The 24,042-nt window shown below is 47.3% G+C and overlaps 2 protein-coding genes across 2 annotated transcripts; both read right to left on the bottom strand.

The window, feature by feature from the left end:
• Window positions 1-1,031: 1,031 nt before the first annotated feature.
• LOC138352732 (uncharacterized protein PF3D7_1120000-like) lies at window positions 1,032-1,559 on the bottom strand. Its single transcript, XM_069305316.1, has one exon. It carries the CDS (start codon window positions 1,557-1,559, stop codon window positions 1,032-1,034), a length of 528 nt encoding a protein of 175 aa, XP_069161417.1.
• A 62-nt stretch (window positions 1,560-1,621) lies between these two features.
• LOC138352731 (uncharacterized protein PF3D7_1120000-like) lies at window positions 1,622-17,798 on the bottom strand. The gene is made up of 2 exons (XM_069305315.1): window positions 17,785-17,798; window positions 1,622-2,060 (listed from the first exon to the last, which is right to left on the bottom strand). Exons 1-2 carry the CDS (start codon window positions 17,796-17,798, stop codon window positions 1,622-1,624), a joined length of 453 nt encoding a protein of 150 aa, XP_069161416.1.
• Between the last annotated feature and the right edge of the window lie 6,244 nt (window positions 17,799-24,042).

The following is a 24,042-nucleotide window of genomic DNA, read 5'->3' as shown; positions in this document are numbered from 1 at the left end:
ACATAGACGAAATGTTCACACGGAATAGTAACAGAACGAGAGGACATGGATGGAAGCTTGAAACTCAGATGAGTCACAGAGATGTAAGGAAGTTTTCTTTTAGCGTGAGAGTAGTGGGGAAATGGAATGCACTTCAGGAACAGGTTGTGGAAGCAAATACTATTCATAATTTTAAAACCAGGTATGATAGGGAAATGGGACAGGAGTCATTGCTGTAAACAACCGATGCTCGAAAGGCGGGATCCAAGAGTCAATGCTCGATCCTGCAAGCACATATAGGTGAGTACATATAGGTGAGTACACACACACACACACACACACAGCCATCACCAGGATGCTCCAGCCACAGGTGTCAGAAGGACCTTTACCATCCTCCCTACTGAGTATACCTCTCCTCCTCCGGGTATACTGACCTCCAGCATATCCCCCCCCCCCCTCGTGAGGGTGTAGTGCAACACCAGGTGAGGTTACTGCCTCCTCGGTTATCTTGAGATGATCTTGAGGTTATCTTGAGATGATCTTGAGGTTATCTTGAGATGATCTTGAGGTTATCTTGAGATGATTTCGGGGCTTTAGTGTCCCCGCGGCCCGGTCCTCGACCAGGCCTCCACCCCCAGGAAGCAACCCGTGACAGCTGACTAACACCCAGGTACCTATTTTACTGCTAGGTAACAGGGGCATAGGGTGAAAGAAACTCTGCCCATTGTTTCTCGCCTGGGATCGAACTTAGGACCACAGGATCACAAGTCCAGCGTGCTGTCCGCTCGGCCGACCGGCTCCCAGGTGGAAACTGTGTACCCAAATGAGCCACAGAGATGTTAGGAAGAATTGGCTCTATGACTGAGTATAGAGTGAACAGATATTAAAGCTCTTTGAGAAGTCTACAGGTGTAGACAGCTCTATAAGGCAGATGTGACAGAGCCCAACAGGTGTTTGACTCTACGTCACACACCTGTCGATGTAGAGGGGAGAGGCGGGGCCCAAGAGTCGTGGCCCAACTCTCACTAGTACAGGTAGGTGAGTACTGAAGCTCATCTTATTAATAGCTGCTTCACTGCTTGCTTCATGTTCTGCTTCACTGGTTGATTCACTGGTTGCTTCATGTTCTGCTTCACTGGTTGCTTCATGTTCTGCTTCACTGGTTGCTTCATGTTCTGCTTCACTGGTTGCTTCATGTTCTGCTTCACTGGTTGCTTCATGTTCTGCTTCACTGCTTGCTTCATGTTCTGCTTCACTGGTTGCTTCATGTTCTGCTTCACTGGTTGCTTCATGTTCTGCTTCACTGGTTGCTTCATGTTCTGCTTCACTGGTTGCTTCATGTTCTGCTTCACTGCTTGCTTCATGTTCTGCTTCACTGGTTGCTTCATGTTCTGCTTCACTGGTTGCTTCATGTTCTGCTTCACTGGTTGCTTCATGTTCTGCTTCACTGGTTGCTTCATGTTGTGCTTCACTGGTTGCTTCATGTTGTGCTTCACTGGTTGCTTCATGTTCTGCTTCACTGCTTGCTTCATGTTCTGCTTCACTGGTTGCTTCATGTTGTGCTTCACTGGTTGCTTCATGTTCTGCTTCACTGGTTGCTTCAGGTCTTGCTTCTCTGGTTGCTTCAGATCCTGCTTCACTGCTAAACTTCAGATCCTGCTTCACTGCCTGCTTCAGATCCTGCTTCACTGCTAAACTTCAGATTCTGCTTCACTGCCTGCTTCAGGTCCTGCTTCACTGCCTGCTTCAGGTCCTGCTTCACTGCTTGCTTCACTGCTTGCTTCAGATCCTGCTTCATTGCTTGCTTCAGATCCTGCTTCACTGCCTGCTTCAGGTCCTGCTTCAGATCCTGCTTCACTGCCTGCTTCAGGTCCTGCTTCAGATCCTGCTTCACTGCCTGCTTCAGATCCTGCTTCAGGTCCTGCTTCACTGCTTGCTTCAGATCCTGCTTCACTGCCTGCTTCAGGTCCTGCTTCAGGTCCTGCTTCAGGTCCTGCTTCACTGCCTGCTTCAGGTCCTGCTTCAGATCCTGCTTCACTGCCTGCTTCAGGTCCTGCTTCAGGTCCTGCTTCACTGCTAAGCTTCAGAGTGACACACTGCACTAGGACATACTGACACACTCTGGTGCTGCTAGTAAACTAATGTAAACTAATGTAAACTAATATAAACTAATGTAAACTAATGTAAACTAATATAAACTAATGTAAACTAATGTAAACTAATATAAACTAATGTAAACTAATGTAAACTAATGTAAACTAATATAAACTAATGTAAACTAATGTAAACTAATGTAAACTAATATAAACTAATGTAAACTAATGTAAACTAATGTAAACTAATATAAACTAATGTAAACTAATGTAAACTAATGTAAACTAATGTAAACTAATGTAAACTAATGTAAACTAATGTAAACTTATAGTAACTACTACTAGTACCCTACAACCAGGAGCTAGTGTGTCAACACCCCCCCTCTCCTACCCCCCACCCCCCACCCCTACCCCCCCCCCTATTTATGGCCCCATATAACTTGACAGAAAATGGGGACAAGGACACGCCAATTTTTTTTTTTTTTTGCCTATTTTACCTAAAAAAAACAGCTGGCACGTACTAATTAAAACTAAATTAAATTATTAATTAAAATTTAAAAAAACTAATTAAAACCATAAATATCCATTAAAATAGCGAGGTCACACTATCCCCAACTGTCACTATTTCACTATTTTTGTTTACGTTTTTTTTCAATTCAAGATGCCCAATCGCTTTGATTTTTACCCCTAAGCACTGTTTGAATAGTGAAGATCGACAGCTGATGAGATGTTCATCATCTTGAGAATTGTCACCACGATGTCTTAAGTGTCGTTAAGGTTGTTACGTGGGCCTCGTAGCCTGGTGGATAGCGCGCAGGACTCGTAATTCTGTGGGCGCGGGTTCGATTCCCGCACGAGGCAGAAACAAATGGAAACAAAGTTTCTTTCACCCTGAATGCCCCTGTTACCTAGCAGTAAAATAGGTACCTGGGTGTTAGTCAGCTGTCACGGGCTGCTTCCTGGGGGTGGAGGCCTGGTCGAGGACCGGGCCGCGGGGACACTAAAGCCCCGAAGTCATCTCAAGATAACCTCTCAAGAAGGTAGTAACTAGCTGTATAGTAGTTAGCTAAACACGTCAATACTAAACTATCAATCACACGATAGTGGGGTCTGACGGCTGAGTGGACAGCGCTCGGGATTCGTAGTCCTGAGGTTTCGGGTTCGATCCCCCAGGGTGGAGGTGGAAACACATGGGGCCAAAGTTTCTTTCACCCTGATGTCACTGTTTACCTAGCAGTAAATAGGTACCTGGGAGTTAGACAGTTGCTACGGGCTACTTCCAAGGGGTAGAGGCCTGGTCGAGGACCGGGCCGCGGGGACACTAAAGCCCCGAAATCATCTCAAGATAACCTCAAGATCTCAAGATAGTTACAGGATGAGAGCTACGCTCGTGGTGTCCCGTCTTCCCAGCACTCTTTGTCGTATATAACGCTTTGATGCTGTGTGAGGGTGTGCGTGCGTGTGCGTGCGTGTGCGTGCGTGTGCGTGTAGAATAGAAGACCCTGGTAGAGAGGATGGGGGGGGGGGAGGGGGGGGGGGAGGTGCTGAAAGCCGTAATAGAGCCATAAAATGGTGTGAAAGGTACAGCAGCCCCCTACTGTTACCTACCCACCACTTACCTTCCTAGGGGGTGGCTCTCACTGCCCCCCCCAAACCCCCCCCAACCCCCCCTACATTAGGGGAAGGCCCAAACCTCCCTTCATCATCCCCCCCATACAACCTTCCCTAGAGAGCCCCCCCTTACCCATCACTTCCCTTAATGTTGAATATACTATCCCTTACTACCTCGACCTATCCTCCTGAAAAGGGGGGCAGCGCCCCCCCCCCCCTCCCTTTCCCACCAGCCCCTCTATCCACTCTTCCTCTCCCACCACCGTCCCTAATCTCCCCTATCCCACTACCCTTTCCCCTTACCACCTAACCTTTTGGATCTCCTTCTCTCCCTTCCTCCCCTCCCTTCCTTGCCCTTCTGCCCCCCGCCCCCCCCCCACACCACCTCCTGTTCCTCCTGCCCATCAACGGTCTCACAATCACTGTTGATGGCCAACAGATAACAGTAATATATATATCAACAATCATTTCTATTGACAAGAAGGTACAATGACTTGCTAAGATGAAATAATGTAATATAATGTAATATAATGTAATATAATGTAATGTAATGATGATTCTGACAACAGAAAACGGCTGTCACACCCTGGAAAGGAAACTTGACTTATTCTAGAGGTGGTCTGTTAAATGGCTGTTAGACTTAAACTGAGCCAAATGCAAAGCTATGAGAATATTGCACAAAAAACGCTCTGATTTGGACTATAGTGGCTACATGTGTCATATACATTGTGTGCTAGTGGATACATGTGTCATATACATTGTGTGCTAGTGGATACATGTGTCATATACATTGTGTAGCTCTGACTAATGCACTGTAGCATGTTTCGGATGAATTTTATTTCAGTAAGAATTGATATTTTTGAGAAAATCGGTAGGAGCCGTTAGAAGGATTCGAACCCATGCTTTGGGTGCTCGACCAAGAGCCGTAGACCAGCTCGCCTTGCTCCAGTTATCTATCTCCTCAGAGTACGTCATGGCACCAAATAGATTTATAAATATCAAAAGTATATATATATTAAAGTTACTGCTGAACCGGTTCAGCCCTTAAACCATATGGCAACACCAGCCAGATTCACGAAGCAGTTACGCAAGCACTTACGAACCTGGAGCCAGATTCACGAAGCAGTTACGCAAGCACTTACGAACGTGTACATCTTTCCTCAATCTTTGACGACTTTGGTTACATTTATTAAACAGTTTACAAGCATGAAAACTTGCCAATCAACTGTTGTTATTGTTATAAACAGTCTCCTGGTGCTTCCGAGGTCATTAACTGTTTAATAATTGTAAACAAAGCCGCCAAAGATTGAGAAAAGATGGACAGGTTCGTAAGTGCTTGCGTAACTACTTCGTAAATCTGGCCCCAGGTTCGTAAGTGCTTGCGTAACTGCTTCGTAAATCTGGCCCCAGGTTCGTAAGTGCTTGCGTAACTGCTTCGTAAATCTGGCCCCAGGTTCGTAAGTACTTGCGTAACTGCTTCGTAAATCTGGCCCCAGGTTCGTAAGTGCTTGCGTAACTGCTTCGTAAATCTGGCCCCAGGTTCGTAAGTGCTTGCGTAACTGCTTCGTAAATCTGGCCCAAGGTTCGTAAGTGCTTGCGTAACTGCTTCGTAAATCTGACCCCAGGTTCGTAAGTGCTTGCGTAACTGCTTCGTAAATCTGGCCCCAGGTTCGTAAGTGCTTGCGTAACTGCTTCGTAAATCTGGCCCTAGGTTCGTAAGGTGCTTGCGTAACTGCTTCGTAAATCTGGCCCAAGGTTCGTAAGTGCTTGCGTAACTGCTTCGTAAATCTGACCCCAGGTTCGTAAGTGCTTGCGTAACTGCTTCGTAAATCTGGCCCCAGGTTCGTAAGGTGCTTGCGTAACTGCTTCGTAAATCTGGCCCCAGGTTCGTAAGTGCTTGCGTAACTGCTTCGTAAATCTGGCCCCAGGTTCGTAAGGTGCTTGCGTAACTGCTTCGTAAATCTGGCCCCAGGTTCGTAAGTACTTGCGTAACTGCTTCGTAAATCTGGCCCCAGGTTCGTAAGTGCTTGCGTAACCGCTTCGTAAATCTGGCCCCTGGTTCGTAAGTACTTGCGTAACTGCTTCGTAAATCTGGCCCCAGGTTCGTAAGTACTTGCGTAACTGCTTCGTGAATCTTGGTACAGGCCTAAGCGACCATATATAACCGCATGTGTGACCCCAAAGACATTCCTCGTAGCTCCACCGAGAAGAAACAGGTTACATCACAGCCCACCGTGGGAAACACGACCCAAGCATCAGTTTCCCCGCGCAAGAAAATGTATATTAAAAAAAATGTAACTTTGTGGAGGCTTGACTCTGGGAGCGGGTCGTGGTTCATCTTCCATTATGGTCGGAGTTTTACAACGTGTCGGCTTCAAAACAATGGCGACTCGGCGGGAGGAGCCCCACACAGGATCCGGTAAGGTGGCGGTCCGTGGCGGTCCGTGGCGGCCCGTGGCGGCCCACACACAACCTTCCCGCCCGAGTGGTTTAAGCGGTCGCAACCTGCACTTTTCCCGCCGGAATTATTGCCCCGTCGACGGCTTTCCGGAGTTTACCTGACGTCCCCCTGGATCCGTCCGGATGATGTGTGGACGATTTAGAGATGACGTCTGCTCTCACAGCCTGGCCTGGGGGCGGCGCACCCTGGCCTGGGGGGGGGGCGACGCACCCTGGCCTGGGGGGGCGACGCACCCTGGCCTGGGGGGGCGGGCTTGGGGGGCCATGAAGGCTCTGTTGTCCCACTGTACTGCCAAGGTGTTTTAATAGGGCTGTCCACAATATCGAGTACGGGAAACTTTAATTGGTATGCGCACCTTATTTGATATATGGGTTCCGTAATTGGGTTATGGGTTCCGTAATTGGGTTATGGGTTCCGTAATTGGGTTATGGGTTTCCGTAATTGGGTTATGGGGTTCCGTAATTGGGTTATGGGGTTCCGTAATTGGGTTATGGGGTTCCGTAATTGGGTTATGGGGTTCCGTAATTGGGTTATGGGTTCCGTAATTGGGTTATGGGTTTCCGTAATTGGGTTATGGGGTTCCGTAATTGGGTTATGGGGTTCCGTAATTGGGTTATGGGGTTCCGTAATTGGGTTATGGGTTCCGTAATTGGGTTATGGGTTTCCGTAATTGGGTTATTGGGTTCCGTAATTGGGTTATGGGGTTCCGTAATTGGGTTATGGGTTTCCGTAATTGCGTTATGGGTTCCGTAATTGGGTTATGGGTTCCGTAATTGGGTTATGGGTTCCGTAATTGGGTTATGGGTTCCGTAATTGGGTTATGGGGTTCCGTAATTGGGTTATGGGTTTCCGTAATTGGGTTATGGGGTTCCGTAATTGGGTTATGGGGTTCCGTAATTGGGTTATGGGGTTCCGTAATTGGGTTATGGGTTCCGTAATTGGGTTATGGGTTCCGTAATTGGGTTATGGGTTCCGTAATTGGGTTATGAGTTCCGTAATTGGGTTATGGGGTTCCGTAATTGGGTTATGGGTTTCCGTAATTGGGTTATGGGTTTCCGTAATTGGGTTATGGGTTCCGTAATTGGGTTATGTGGATCCACAACATCTAACAATCAATCAGAAATGACATAGCCCTTACAACAACAGTTTCCTGAAACCTTACAGAACTGAATTGATACATTTTAACCCAATTCAGAGGTCTGAAAGTTTTGTCTAAGGCACGATAAGACATTCTGAATAGCAGGTAAACTTTATCTCCAGGTATACTGAGCATGTATAAGTATACTCCATGTATACTAAGGGAGATTAAGTGGTTTCTTCACTCCCCTCAAGATGGTATACAAGGTATTAACGTGGGAGGGAAAATATACATAGGAAAATGTATACATAATACTGTTGTGTTTAATATGTGTATTAGAGGCCTATGTATATATTATGTATATTGGGGTCTAAGACAACCTTACTGTTGCTATACCTTACTGTTGACTGTTGCTACACCTTACTGTTGACTGTTGCTACACCTTACTGTTGACTGTTGCTACACTCTTACTGTTGACTGTTGCTACACCTTACTGTTGTCTGTTGCTACACCTTACTGTTGACTGTTGCTACACCTTACTGTTGTCTGTTGCTACACTCTTACTGTTGACTGTTGCTACACCTTACTGTTGACTGTTGCTACACCTTACTGTTGACTGTTGCTACACTCTTACTGTTGACTGTTGCTACACCTTACTGTTGACTGTTGCTACACCTTACTGTTGACTGTTGCTACACCTTACTGTTGACTGTTGCTACACCTTACTGTTGACTGTTGCTACACCTTACTGTTGACTGTTGCTACACCTTACTGTTGACTGTTGCTACACCTTACTGTTGTCTGTTGCTACACCTTACTGTTGACTGTTGCTACACCTTACTGTTGACTGTTGCTACACCTTACTGTTGTCTGTTGCTACACCTTACTGTTGTCTGTTGCTACACTCTTACTGTTGACTGTTGCTACACTCTTACTGTTGACTGTTGCTACACTCTTACTGTTGACTGTTGCTACACCTTACTGTTGTCTGTTGCTACACTCTTACTGTTGACTGTTGCTACATCTTACTGTTGTCTGTTGCTACACTCTTACTGTTGACTGTTGCTACACCTTACTGTTGTATGTTGCTACACCTTACTGTTGTCTCTTGCTACACCTTACTGTTGTCTGTTGCTACACTCTTACTGTTGTCTGTTGCTATACCTTACTGTTGACTGTTGCTACACCTTACTGTTGTCTGTTGCTATACCTTACTGTTGACTGTTGCTACACTCTTACTGTTGTATGTTGCTACACCTTACTGTTGTCTCTTGCTACACCTTACTGTTGTCTGTTGCTACACCTTACTGTTGAGGGGCCAATCGCGAGGCATAACGGGATGGAATAAGAGAGGGTGAAGAGAGAAATGGGAGAGGAGGATAAAGGGAGAGGCAGGCAGGATGGAATGGGATTAGAGAGAGAGAGAGAGAGAGAGAGAGAGAGAGAGAGAGAGAGAGAGAGGGGGGGAGAGAGGGAGAGGGAGAGGGAGAGAGGGAGAGAGAGTTGTTGTCAGTGTTGCTGCTGTCAGCCCCCCCCCCTCCACTAGCCTCCCCCCCCCCTCCACTAGCCTCCCTCCCCCCCCTCCACTAGCCTCCCTCCCCCCCCTCCACTAGCCTCCCTCCCCCCCCTCCACTAGCCTCCCCCCCTCCACTAGCCCCCCTCCACTAGCCTCCCTCCCCCCCCTTCCACTAGCTTCCCTCCCCCCCCTCCACTAGCCTCCCTCCCCCCCCCTCCACTAGCCTCCCTCCCCCCCTCCACTAGCCTCCCTCCCCCCCCTCCACTAGCCTCCCCCCCTCCACTAGCCTCCCTCCCCCCCTCCACTAGCCTCCCCCCCCCTCCACTAGCCTCCCCCCTCCACTAGCCTCCCTCCCCCCCCTCCACTAGCCTCCCTCCCCCCTCCACTAGCCTCCCTCCCCCCCCCTCCACTAGCCTCCCTCCCCCCCCTCCACTAGCCTCCCTCCCCCCCCCTCTACTAGCCTACCCCCCCTCCACTAGCCTCCCTCCCCCCCTCCACTAGCCTCCCTCCCCCCCTCCACTAGCCTCCCTCCCCCCCCTCCACTAGTCTCTTCCCCCCCTCCACTAGCCTCCCCCCCCTCCACTAGCCTCCCTCCCCCCCCACTAGCCTCCCTCCCCCCCCTCCACTAGCCTCCCTCCCCCCCCCTCCACTAGCCTCCCTCCCCCCCTCCACTAGCCTCCCTCCCCCCCCCTCCACTAGCCTCCCTCCCCCTCCTCCACTAGCCTCCCTCCCCCCCCTCCACTAGCCTCCCTCCCCCCCCTCCACTAGCCTCCCTCCCCCCCCCTCCACTAGCCTCCCTCCCCCCCCTCCACTAGCCTCCCCCCCTCCACTAGCCTCCCTCCCCCCCCCACTAGCCTCCCTCCCCCCCCTCCACTAGCCTCCCTCCCCCCCCCCACTAGCCTCCCTCCCCCCCCCCTCCACTAGCCTCCCTCCCCCCCCTCCACTAGCCTCCCTCCCCCCCCTCCACTAGCCTCCCTCCCCCCCCCTCCACTAGCCTCCCTCCCCCCCCCTCCACTAGCCTCCCTCCCCCCCCCTCCACTAGCCTCCCTCCCCCCCCCTCCACTAGCCTCCCTCCCCCCCCCCTCCACTAGCCTCCCTCCCCCCCCCTCCACTAGCCTCCCTCCCCCCCCCTCCACTAGCCTCCCCCCCTCCACTAGCCTCCCTCCCCCCCCCCACTAGCCTCCCTCCCCCCCCTCCACTAGCCTCCCTCCCCCCCCTCCACTAGCCTCCCTCCCCCCCCCCTCCACTAGCCTCCCTCCCCCCCCTCCACTAGCCTCCCTCCCCCCCTCCACTAGCCTCCCTCCCCCCCCTCCACTAGCCTCCCTCCCCCCCCTCCACTAGCCTCCCTCCCCCCCCCTCTACTAGCCTACCCCCCCTCCACTAGCCTCCCTCCCCCCCTCCACTAGCCTCCCTCCCCCCCTCCACTAGCCTCCCTCCCCCCCCTCCACTAGTCTCTTCCCCCCCTCCACTAGCCTCCCCCCCCTCCACTAGCCTCCCTCCCCCCCCACTAGCCTCCCTCCCCCCCCTCCACTAGCCTCCCTCCCCCCCCCTCCACTAGCCTCCCTCCCCCCCCCTCCACTAGCCTCCCTCCCCCCCCCTCCACTAGCCTCCCTCCCCCCCCCTCCACTAGCCTCCCTCCCCCCCCCTCCACTAGCCTCCCTCCCCCCCCCCTCCACTAGCCTCCCTCCCCCCCCCTCCACTAGCCTCCCTCCCCCCCCCTCCACTAGCCTCCCCCCCTCCACTAGCCTCCCTCCCCCCCCCCACTAGCCTCCCTCCCCCCCCTCCACTAGCCTCCCTCCCCCCCCCCTCCACTAGCCTCCCTCCCCCCCCCTCCACTAGCCTCCCTCCCCCCCTCCACTAGCCTCCCTCCCCCCCTCCACTAGCCTCCCTCCCCCCCCCCTCCACTAGCCTCCCTCCCCCCCCCTCCACTAGCCTCCCCCCCTCCACTAGCCTCCCCCCTCCACTAGCCTCCCTCCCCTCCCTCCACTAGCCTCCCTCCCCCCCCCTCCACTAGCCTCCCTCCCCCCCCTCCACTAGCCTCCCCCCCCCCTCCACTAGCCTCCCTCCCCCCCTCCACTAGCCTCCCTCCCCCCCTCCACTAGCCTCCCTCCCCCCCCTCCACTAGCCTCCCCCCCTCCACTAGCCTCCCCCCCTCCACTAGCCTCCCCCCCTCCACTAGCCTCCCCCCCCCTCCACTAGCCTCCCCCCCTCCACTAGCCTCCCCCCCTCCACTAGCCTCCCTCCCCCCCTCCACTAGCCTCCCTCCCCCCCTCCACTAGCCTCCCTCCCCCCCTCCACTAGCCTCCCCCCCCCTCCACTAGCCTCCCCCCCCCTCCACTAGCCTCCCCCCCTCCATTAGCTTCCCCCCCTCTCCACTAGCCTCCCCCCCCCCCTCCACCAACATACCACGGGGGGCAGCTTAGCGCTCCCCAGCTTGAGGAGTGGCCTTGTGGTCACCTCGCGGTGGTCTCTCGCGGGTCCAGGGTTCGATACCCGAAACACCGATTTGTCACGTTGGGCCCAACCTGGTCAACCTCCCTTCCACCTGGTGGTGGTTGTGTCACCTGGTGGTGGTTGTGTCACCTGGTGATGGCTGTGTCACCTGGTGATGGTTGTGTCACCTGGTGATGGCTGTGTCACCTGGTGATGGTTGTGTCACCTGGTGATGGCTGTGTCACCTGGTGATGGCTGTGTCACCTGGTGATGGTTGTGTCACCTGGTGATGGCTGTGTCACCTGGTGATGGCTGTGTCACCTGGTGATGGTTGTGTCACCTGGTGATGGTTGTGTCACCTGGTGATGGCTGTGTCACCTGGTGATGGCTGTGTCACCTGGTGGTGGTTGTGTCACCTGGTGATGGTTGTGTCACCTGGTGATGGTTGTGTCACCTGGTGATGGCTGTGTCACCTGGTGATGGTTGTGTCACCTGGTGGTGGTTGTGTCACCTAGTGATGGCTGTGTCACCTGGTGATGGCTGTGTCACCTGGTGGTGGTTGTGTCACCTGGTGATGGTTGTGTCACCTGGTGATGGTTGTGTCACCTGGTGATGGTTGTGTCACCTGGTGATGGTTGTGTCACCTGGTGATGGTTGTGTCACCTGGTGGTGGTTGTGTCACCTGGTGGTGGTTGTGTCACCTGGTGGTGGTTGTGTCACCTGGTGGTTGGCTGTGTCACCTGGTGGTGGTTGTGTCACCTGGTGGTGGTTGTGTCACCTGGTGGTGGTTGTGTCACCTGGTGATGGTTGTGTCACCTGGTGATGGTTGTGTCACCTGGTGATGGTTGTGTCACCTGGTGATGGTTGTGTCACCTGGTGATGGTTGTGTCACCTGGTGATGGTTGTGTCACCTGGTGATGGTTGTGTCACCTGGTGATGGCTGTGTCACCTGGTGGTGGTTGTGTCACCTGGTGATGGTTGTGTCACCTGGTGGTGGTTGTGTCACCTGGTGATGGTTGTGTCACCTGGTGATGGTTGTGTCACCTGGTGATGGTTGTGTCACCTGGTAGTGGTTGTGTCACCTGGTAGTGGTTGTGTCACCTGGTGATGGTTGTGTCACCTGGTGGTGGTTCTGTCACCTGGTAATGGTTGTGTCACCTGGTGATGGTTGTGTCACCTGGTGGTGGTTGTGTCACCTGGTGGTGGTTGTGTCACCTGGTGGTGGTTGTGTCACCTGGTGATGGTTGTGTCACCTGGTGGTGGTTGTGTCACCTGGTAATGGTTGTGTCACCTGGTGATGGTTGTGTCACCTGGTGGTGGTTGTGTCACCTGGTGATGGTTGTGTCACCTGGTGATGGTTGTGTCACCTGGTGATGGTTGTGTCACCTGGTGGTGGTTGTGTCACCTGGTGGTGGTTGTGTCACCTGGTGATGGTTGTGTCACCTGGTGATGGTTGTGTCACCTGGTGGTTGGTTGTGTCACCTGGTGGTTGGTTGTGTCACCTGGTGGTGGTTGTGTCACCTGGTGATGGTTGTGTCACCTGGTGATGGTTGTGTCACCTGGTGATGGTTGTGTCACCTGGTGATGGTTGTGTCACCTGGTGATGGTTGTGTCACCTGGTGATGGTTGTGTCACCTGGTGATGGTTGTGTCACCTGGTGATGGTTGTGTCACCTGGTGATGGTTGTGTCACCTGGTGATGGTTGTGTCACCTGGTGATGGGTGGCTGTGTCACCTGGTAATGGTTGTGTCACCTGGTGGTGGTTGTGTCACCTGGTGATGGTTGTGTCACCTGGTGATGGTTGTGTCACCTGGTGGTTGGTTGTGTCACCTGGTGGTGGTTGTGTCACCTGGTGATGGTTGTGTCACCTGGTGATGGTTGTGTCACCTGGTGATGGTTGTGTCACCTGGTGATGGTTGTGTCACCTGGTGATGGTTGTGTCACCTGGTGATGGTTGTGTCACCAGGTGGTGTCACCTGGTGATGGGTGGCTGTGTCACCTGGTGGTGTCACCTGGTGGTGGTTGTGTCACCTGGTGATGGTTGTGACACCTGGTGATGGGTGGCTGTGTCACCTGGTGATGGGTGGCTGTGTCACCTGGTGGTGTCACCTGGTGGTGGTTGTGTCACCTGGTGATGGTTGTGACACCTGGTGATGGGTGGTTGTGTCACCTGGTTGTGGTATACACAATGTAAACATGTCTCTACACTGCGCCTCATGAGATGCCTTATTCAGTGTTGTTGTCATACAGTCTAGCGAGTCCTCCAGGCCGGGTCGGTCAAGGAAACTCCTCCCACAATTTTCCCTGCTTTAAGGCTATAAATGATCACAATATCTGATTTTAAAGAGTATACCGACAGTTTTTAAGACTTTTTTTGGCTCTGTGTCCCCAAGCTAGCTTGTAAAACAGGGTAGGCTTGTCTTATGTCTTTGGAATGCCCGAAACGCTATGCGTACTAGCGGCTTTAAGTAGTGTATGTTGTTGATGTTTAAGATTCGCTACTTGGAACAAAAAGTTCCAAGCAGCACGGGCTATGGTGAGCCCGTGGTATTGTATGTACTAGCTCTGTCTATAAATCAATCAGAATGTTTGTAACTCTGCATCTATGTATTATTATATATGAGCTTCATGGGGACAGGTTTGGCGTGATATTAACTCCCTAGATCTTTCTTCCTGATTCCTGAAGAATTTCTTCTCCCACTTGTTACCGTGTCAGAGTATTCATGTAGTCTCTGAAACCTTCACAGCCTGGATTATTATTATTATTAACATCTTTATTGACAAAATTAATTACAATTTTGCCTAATCTGAGGATTTTGATAGTCTTATTAAATTGAGGTTAATGCTAGTATTCACTGTCACGCAGGACAGAGGGTCATACATAAGAGAATAGGTCTAAACTGTAGGCTGAAGCACATATATATCATGGTTACAATCAATGTTTTAATGTGTGGATATGTGAAAACAACTTTCTATTGTGCACTGCCACACAAGGGCAGGGATGGGATGTCGATCTCGTCAAAACTCCAGTCCTTCCTTTTTAGCAGAGTCACTCCTTTACCTGAATTTATATAAGTACCATTCTTTCTCGTTAGTGGCCTTGATGAAGACAGGAAGCCAGCAGTTTGTCATAGGATTTGTGGAGTTATACTCACTATGAGCCCCTTGAGGGACCTGAGGTAGAGGAGGGTAGAAATAGACTAAGCGACTCTACTCTTTTGAGGTGTATATTATTGTCTCAATAAACGTACTTCAACTTGGACTCTCGGCTCATCAGTGTGGCGCGGCACCCGGTGGAAAACGCTGCATCTCAGAGCCAGAAAATATATAAAATATCATAAACCAACAAAAGTTTTGCATTTATGATTAGTTGTTTTTATATTTAAAATATATTTAAAAATTAAATTAAAAAATTATAAAAAAAATTTCAAACAGTAATGTGTTTACTAATTATTTATATAAATTGTTAGAATCCTAATAAACAAGTATTATTTTTGTGGTTAAGCAAAGTAGGCCTACGAAACTATAAACCATAACTAGCTATTATGTCTATTTTTTTAACCTTTTAAGGTTAATGTTGTTAAGTAAAAGATTGTTAAGTAAACAGATACTTTTTCTCCTAGGGGTGTTTTATGCGACAGAGAACAGTTGCACCTTAGGGTGGTGTAACTTTACAAACAGCAAGAGGCACAACTTAATAGAAGGAAACGACTGTTATTTCGCCTCGACATGTCCACTAACTTTTCATCAATTCAATTTCTTTCTTTATTATGCTCCCCATACCCATCCCGTGGGCGGCGGTGTAAAGGGTTACAGAGGCACATAATCGGTTCAGGAACTGAACCCTCTAGTTCGTTTTGCTAAGCAAATAACAATCTTTTGACGCTAGGTACACAATTATTAGTGTATACATGTACACATACTCGTACATACATGTTCATATTATATACATATACATAGATACACATACACATACATATTCAATCACTTACACAAATATACACATCAATAATCTTTTGTATCACAAGTGATTCAACAAGAGGCTCACAACAGTCACTATACAAGGCACTTTACATCTATGGTGAGTCACACAGTTACTAGTCTTGCTCCACACCCACCCAACTGGGCGGCAGCTTTACAGTCATGTGCTCCACACCCACCCAACTGGGCGGCAGCTTTACAGTCATGTGCTCCACACCCACCCAACTGGGCGGCAGCTTTACAGTCATGTGCTCCACACCCACCCAACTGGGCGGCAGCTTTACAGTCATGTGCTCCACACCCACCCAACTGGGCGGCAGCTTTACAGTCATGTGCTCCACACCCACCCAACTGGGCGGCAGCTTTACAGTCATGTGCTCCACACCCACCCAACTGGGCGGCAGCTTTACAGTCATGTGCTCCACACCCACCCAACTGGGCGGCAGCTTTACAGTCATGTGCTCCACACCCACCCAACTGGGCGGCAGCTTTACAGTCATGTGCTCCACACCCACCCAACTGGGCGGCAGCTTTACAGTCATGTGCTCCACACCCACCCAACTGGGCGGCAGCTCTAGTCATATGCATGCATTACATACAGTAAGCAAATTTTGAATACTTCGCTAAGATTTCGGGCAGCACATCATTATGAATGAAGTACTTACACATTTCTTGGACACTATTGATGGTGTTATCTCTAAATTCCGCGAATTTTTTCACATTCCATTATATAATGACGCAAAGTATGCGAATAGTTCTGCTGACAGAGTTTACATTTAGTCAAATCTACATCAGCAGATGTTACAAACTCCCAGAGGTACTTGTAGCCAAGCCTAAGCCTAGCAGTGGTAACACCTAGAAGTGCCACACCTAGAACACCCAAGTCCCAGCTGTGTCTGGGTACAAGTGACAGGATGAACAACCCAGCGGGTTTTCTTCCTATTGGGGAGTGTTGTACATTCTGCTATGGCGGTATGTTCACTCACAAGATGAGTGGCGCTGCCCAATAAACTCGCCCCTCGGGGCAAAATTTAAAAAATTTCAAACCTAGAAGTCTGCTAACATTATTGGATGACCCATAGACGTGCGGTTCTTCCTGCATAATAGAATGATGATAGATGGAGTAACTGGTGTGAATGTCACTTTGCTTCAAGTCTCCGAAATTTTGTTGATGTTCGCGGAATGTTACTGCCCTCAGGCTGCTAAAAATTATTATAAATGTTATTATTATAATTATTACCATTATTTAACAATTAAAGAAGTCTCCCATTCTATGTATGCGTTTTCTGCCGTATACAGAAACCCACATTATGCCATGTAATTATATTGGAATGTGAAATTAATGTAAACTATGATTAATATTTGTGTACTGTATGGGTTTGTGAGCCCCTTGGAGGACCTTAAATAGACGAGGATAGAAATGGCATTAGCTACTCTATCCTTTGAGATTGATTTAATTTCCTCAATCAACTTACTTGAACTTGATCTTGTCACCCTCTTTCACCGACCCTTAGGAAAAAAAACTGCGTGATGTAACCTGAAAATATATAAAATACCATATCGCAACAATATCTTGTTATGTATGTTATTGGTTTATAACATTTAAAAGTATAATAAAAAGCAAAGTTAGAAAGTTAAAAAACTTTTAAAACGGTTAGGAAAATATTTCTTATTAATATAAAAAGTGTATAGATTTAATAAACAAATTGTATTTTGTGGCAGGAATCCTTGTTTGGGTTAAAAGTTGTTAGTAAAATAGATGAACAGTCTTAGCTGTATTTTTGAAGCTTTTTTTAAAGCTAATATTTATCAAATTATGTTACTGTTTATCAGTATAAGTAATGTTAGGAAGTATGTTTAGTGACCTTCAGGGCCTTCAATGGACCTAAAGTCCCTCCCAATGATATAAACTGGATAAGTATAGATTCAGGAAAGACATACGAACAAAGGTACCTGCAAAAGGCCTATTTGGCCCATACGAGGCAGCTCCTATTTATAACAACCCAATCTCACTCATATACATGTCCAACCCACGCTAGAAACAATCGAGGGACCCCACCTTCACTACGTTTCGTGGTAATTGGTTCCACAAATCAACAACCCTGTTACCGAACCAGTATTTACCCAAGGCTTTCCTAAATCTAAACTTATCTAATTTATATCCATTGTTTCGCGATCTGTCTTGTGTTGATACTTTTAATACTCTATAAATATCCCCTTTGTTATGTCCATTCATCCGCTTGTAAACCTCTATCATGTCACCCTTAACTCTTCGCCTTTCCAGTGAATGCAATTTAAGCTTTCTTAATCTTTCTTCATATGAAAGATTTCTAATTTGGGGAATTAACTTTGTCATCCTACGTTGGACATGTTCAAGTGAATTAATATCCATTCTATAATATGGCGACCAAAACTGAACTGCATAATCTAAATGGGGTCTAACCAGAGCAAGATATAGCTGAAGAACCACACCAGGTGTCTTGTTACTAACGCTGCGATTAATAAATCCCAGCTACTTTATCATTTTGAGATGGATTTAATTTTCTCAATAAAAGTTGAACTTGTGTATTGTAAAATATTATTTATGGATTTGTACTCGTACTGTGGGGGCACCTGGAGTGAGTAAACGTACTTCACCTTGATCATGCTCAAGTCAACAAATTATATTTATGGAAACTATTTGCCCTAAGGCCTTAAAAATTCTTAAAGCTAAGACAATTCGTAATTATAACCGAGGAAGGATACCAACCACAAAATAACTTTTGTTTATTAACAAAAAAAACGAAACGTTTATGTTAATAAAAAATAATTACATAAATATTTTAAATTTTGTTCAAGTTTCTTAACTTCGTTTCTAATTATATTTTAAATGTAATAAAATAACACCATAACTACTAAAACTTTGTTGCTTTAGGGTATTTTATATATTTTCAGGTCATATAACGCAGTTTTTTCCAAAGGGTTCTCAGGTTACAGCCCCGCTACTTGGAACTTGTGTTCCTAGTTGCTGAATCTAAAACAAGAACAAAGGGTTCAGCGCGCCACACTGGTGCGGTGAGAGAGGATGGCAAGTTCTAGTAAGTTTATTGAGGAAATTAAATGCATCACAATAGCACAGAGTACTTTAGGCAATTTCTACCCTCGTCTATTGTTAAATTTGCGAGAACGGGTTGCAACGGCTGAGATCTTAGAAAAGGTCTCTACCATCGGAAATGTCTCACCGGCTGACATCCTGGAGACCAGAGAAGGTCTTCAATTTCTATTATCCAGCGACAACGACCTGGAGAAGCTATTCGCCGCCTCCACCACGACCAGCCTGCTGGACGACGGCCTCACCCTCACTCCTCCACGACCACCCTGCTGGACGACGGCCTCACCCTCACTCCTCCACGACCACCCTGCTGGACGACGGCCTCACCCTCACTCCTCCACGACCACCCTGCTGGACGACGGCCTCACCCTCACCCCTCCACGACGCTACCTGGCGGACACGACTTTGTTTACCAGACACATGGATCTCTGCCCGCAGCGACGACGACGACATCAACGCCCTGAACCCGACGCTGACCGCGGTAGTGGCCAAGACCAACACCTTCAGCACGGCCATAGCAGTGACCCACGCCACGGAACACAGACTTAAGTGCGCCGGAATTACGATTCCACCTGCCCAATTGACCAAGGAACGATACACGGAGCTCCGCCAATGCTTCAAGTGCTACCGGTACTCCCACTACACCAGGAAGTGCATCGAGCAAGTGCAGAAATGCACTACTACACAGCCTGCACATTCTCCTACTGACGCTGCCTACTCTACAATGTCTGCCCGCACACTGCTGCTTCACCTGACTCTCCGCCGTCAGAAGGAAATAAAAATTCACAATCGACTTGAGAATTGTCACGGGAGACATCTCCCGTCACGCAGGGTGCAGTTGCACCTCCACAGGCCTCCGGTATCAGCTCTTGATACTGGTAATGGCTCAAAAGGGCCACCACTTACGGGCTATTCATGCCCGTGCCACCTTTTGGGTGGCTTAATCTTCATCAATCAATTGAGAATGGTCCAGGACGGACCGAAACGTCGTCGTCCCTTCACCTTCTAGTGTGTGGTCTGGTCAACTTACTTTAGCCTCGTTATTGTGACTCATCGCCTGCACCTGAAATAAAAAAGGTGACGGCAAACACCCACCTCCACCTCGCCTCAACCAGCCAGCCTGCCTACGTCCACTCTCCACTTGCCTGAGAACACACCTCGGGATGCTGCTGCTCGCTCACCACCGCCTGGTCCCTCACTACCACCAACCACGTCTGCAGTTACCACTAACAACGCCCTCCGAAAGGTACTTCTACACCTCGCCTACAAATTGGCGGGCAAAGACGTACGATCAACCGGCTGCTCACTGCAAATAGACTTCCGACGGTGACGATACCAGGCCAGGGGCCAGATTCACGAAAACACTTACGCAAGCAGTTACGCAAGCAGTTACGAACGTGTACATCTTTCCTCAATCTTTGACGGCTTTAGTTACATTTATTAAACAGTTTACAAGCATGAAAACTTGCCAATCAACTGTTGTTATTGTTATAAACAGCCTCCTGGTGCTTCGGAGCTCATTAACTGTTTAATAATTGTAAACAAAGCCGCCAGAGATTGAGGAAAGATGTACAGATTCGTAAGTGCTTGCGTAAGTGCTTTCGTGAATCTGGCCCCAGGTGTCCAGTTGTGCGGGAGCACTATTTACTGCTGTGCAGGTTTGGGACCTTTGGACCTTATCAGTGGAATTGTTTCAAGCGTGGGTTGGACATTGGGTTATAAACAGGGATCCCACATTGAATGGGATTGGGTGATTATAATACCTAACCTTGTTAGTATCTTAAGATAAGCATCTTATTGCTTCGTAATTACAATTATTACCTAACCTATAATAGGTATAGGTTAAGTAATAATTGTAATTACGAAGCAATAAGATGCTTATCTTAAGATACTAACAAGGTTAGGTAAGGTCGGTGTTTTCTATGAATCTTTTTAAGGGTATCTATTATGTTTAGTATATCACCTATGCACGTAGTTAATAAGTCAATATTGACTTTACGAATTTGCGAGAACGGGTTGGATTATAAATAGGAGCTGCCTCGTATGGGCCAGTAGACCTTCTGCAGTTACCTTTACTCCTATGTCTTTCATAAATCTATACTTAACAAGTTTATATCATTAGGTGGGAATTAAATAGCAGACGACCTGTGTACCAGAATATTGTGATAGAATGTTAAGACATTAGAAAAAAAGGTATAAATTAAGATTCATGTGGATCCCTTCAGATGTGGGAATACTGTTAAATGAGACAGTTGATGATTGATTGATTGATAAAGATTAAGCTACCCAAAAGGTGGCACGGGCATGAATAGCCCGTAAGTGGAAGCTCTTTGGAGCCTGAACCGATTATGTGCCTCTTTAATCCTTTACACTACCGCACACGGGATGGGTATAGAGTGCATAATAAAGAAATTGAATTGAATACCATTTGCTTTATATAAAGCTTTAAAAATAAGCTAATAGTTCATCTATTTACATAACTTGACTCCAAGTAAGGATACCTGCCACAAAATTACATTTGTTTATTAAATGTACAAACTTTTTATGTTAAAAAAAAAATAATTTTGTAAATGTTTTAAATTTTGTTTAAATTTCTTGACTTTGTTTCTTATTATACTTTTAAATTTTATAAAATAATTACATAAATATCAAAAAATTTTTACTTTATGGTATTTTATATATTTGCAGGTTATATAACACTTTTCCGCGTCACTCTGGTGCAGCGAGATTGGATGGCAAGATCAAGTTCAATTAAGTTGATTGAGGAAATGAAATCCACCTCAAAATGATAGAGTAGCTAATGCTATTTTTACCCTCGTCTATTTAAGGTCCCTCAAGGGGCTCACAAACCCATACAGTACACAAATATTAATCATATTTTACATTTCACACTCCAATGGTAATCGCATTACATACTGTGAGATCTCTTATTGACATTTCAGATAGTTTGAAAACTGCAGGGGGGGGGCAAAATATGACCCATCGCCGTTTTCAGTAATTGGCATTTTTTCGATATAAAAATCCGTAATTTAAAAATGAAAAAAGGTGCAGAGAATCAGAATTCGGCTCAAAAATCACGCTCAAAAGTCATATATCTGACATTTCAGATATTTTAAAAACTGCAGGGGGGTTTGGGCAAAATATGACCCATCACCATTTTCAGTAATTGGCATATTTTCGGAATAAAAAGTCGTAATTTGATAATGAAAATAGGTGCAGAGGGTCAGAATTTGGCTCAAAAATCACGCCCAGGAGTCAAATTTCAGACATTTGAGATATTTTAAAAACTGCAAGGGGATTTGGGCAAAATGTGACCCATCGCCGTTTTTAGTAATTGGCATATTTTCGGTATAAAAAGTCATAATTGGAAAATGAAAATAGGTGCAGAGAGTCAGAATTCGGCTAAAAAAATAACGATTAGGAGTCAAATTTCCGACATATCAGACATTTTGAAAACTGCAAGGGGATTTGGGCAAAATGTGACCCATCGCCTTTTTCAGTAATTGGCATATTTTCGGAATAAAAAGTCATAATTTGAAAATGAAAATAGGTGCAGAGAGTCAGAATTCGCCTCAAAAATCAGGCTCAAGAGTCAATGTTCCGACATTTCAGATATTTTGAGAACTGCAGGGGATTTTGGGCAAAATATGACCCATCGCCGTTTTCAGTAATTGGCATATTTTCGCTATAAAAAGTCGTAATATGAAAATGAAAATAGATGCAGAGAGTCAGACTTCGGCTCAAAAATCACGTTCGGGAGTCAAATTTCCGACATTTCAGATATTTTGAGAACTGCAGGGGATTTGGGCAAAATATGACCCATCGCCGTTTTCAGTAATTGGCATATTTTCGGTATAAAAAGTCGTAATTTGAATATGAAAATAGGTGCAGAGAGTCAGAATTTGCCTAAAAAATCACGTTCAGGAGTCAAAATTCCGACATTTCAGATATTTTGAAATCTGCAGGGGGGGGGGGGCAAAATATGACCCTTCAGGTCCATTTCCTGAGACTCTTCTCTCCGTGATACGCAATCATCTTCCTTACTTTATTCCCACGCCGTTTCATTCCCTACTACACTCCATCTGTTTGGCTTAGCTAGTTTTTCGAAAGCTTCAATACTCCTGTCCAACGTTTTGAGGTATTCCAAGATCTGTGTACCGACCACAGAATCCATGACGCTGCCCTGCCAATCATCACCACGAGGGTACACTTTTTCTTCTTCGTTTCATACTGCATTTAAGGCATACGTCAGGCTGCGAGCAGCCGCGTCCAACAGCCTGGTTGATCAGTCCGGCAACCAGGAGGCCTGGTCGACGACCGGGCCGCGGGGACGCTAAGCCCCGGAAGCACCTCAAGGTAACCTCAAGGTAAGGTAGCCCCACCTCCACCACGTTACGCGGCAATTGGTTCCACAAATCAACAACCCTGTTACTGAACCAGTATTTACCCAAGTCTTTCCTAAATCTAAACTTATCCAATTTATACCCATCGTTTCGTGTTCTGTCTTGTGTTGATACTTTTAATACCCTATTAATATCTCCTTGTTATGTCCATTCATCCACTTGTAAACCTCTATCATGTCACCCTTAACTCTTCGCCTTTCCAGTGAATGCAATTTAAGCTTTGTTAATCTTTCTTCATATGAAAGATTTCTAATTTGGGGAATTAACTTGCCATATCATTCTACGCTGGACACGTTCTAGTGAAATGGGCATTTAAAATATAATAAGAAAGAAAATTTAGAAATTTGAATAAAAATTTAACATATTAACGTATTTATTTTATGTTAACATACCCTTTCGTACTTTAAAGAAACAAGAGTTTTTTTGTGGATATGATATCTTTATTTGGTTTTAAACTAATAAATGAGATCCCGCTAAAAGGTAGAACTATTGTTAATGCCTTTTTAAGGCACATTTTCTGATAAGTGAAGTACTGTTGATTCAGCAGATTTAAGGTAAAGTCAAATACGTTTACTGACTTCAGGTCCCTCAAGGGACTTACAATTCCAGTATGTACAAATCGTATTTTACATTACTCAATTTAGTTCAGTTCATCAATTATGCACCCCATCTTGAGATGATTTCGGGGCTTTAGTGTCCCCACGGCCCTCCACCCCCAGGAAGCAGCCCGTGACAGCTGACTAACACCCAGGTACCTATTTTACTGCTAGGTAACAGGGGCATAGGGTGAAAGAAACTCTGCCCATTGTTTCTCGCCGGCGCCCGGGATCGAACCTGGGACCACAGGATCCAAGTCCAGTGACCTGGCCGACCGGCTCCCCATACCCATCCTGTGGGCGGTAGTGGAAAGGGTCACAGAGGCACATAATGGGCTCAGGGACTGAACCCCACAATTCACTTAGCTAAGCAAGTTACAATCTTGATGAGCTAGTTACAAAATTCAATATAAGTCGTCACATCAACAATGGGCTCGAGACCGACCGCAAGTACAGTTTCTTAAGTTAAGCAACTGACATATGTGGAGAACTAGTGTCACAATTGATATGTTTACCCTGCACACCGCTCCTCCCCGCCTCTCAATCCAGTGGGCAGCGGTGGAAAGGTTACAATCACTTAGTTACTACCTACAGTTAGCAAACTGGGGATATTTAGCTAAGATTTTTGGCAGCAGATCCTTTTGACTGAAGTATTTACACATCTTTTGAACATTTGTTATTGAATTGTCTCTGAATTCACGTATTTTTTTCGAATAGACTGTGCGAATAATTTTGTTGACACAGTTTACATTTGGTCAGGTCTACATCAGCAGATAATGAGAATTCCCAGAGATACTTGT

This window comes from Procambarus clarkii, chromosome 54, assembly GCF_040958095.1.
Source record: "Procambarus clarkii isolate CNS0578487 chromosome 54, FALCON_Pclarkii_2.0, whole genome shotgun sequence".
In the NCBI taxonomy this organism is placed as follows: domain Eukaryota; kingdom Metazoa; phylum Arthropoda; class Malacostraca; order Decapoda; family Cambaridae; genus Procambarus; species Procambarus clarkii.
Note: the sequence above shows the minus strand (reverse complement) of the source record. Positions and strands in the feature narration are given on the sequence as shown.

What these genes read in the sequence shown, in the direction of transcription:
- LOC138352732 (XM_069305316.1), bottom strand. Translation starts at nt 1,559, where the DNA reads ATGAAGCAACCAGTGAAGCACAACATGAAGCAACCAGTGAAGCAGAAC.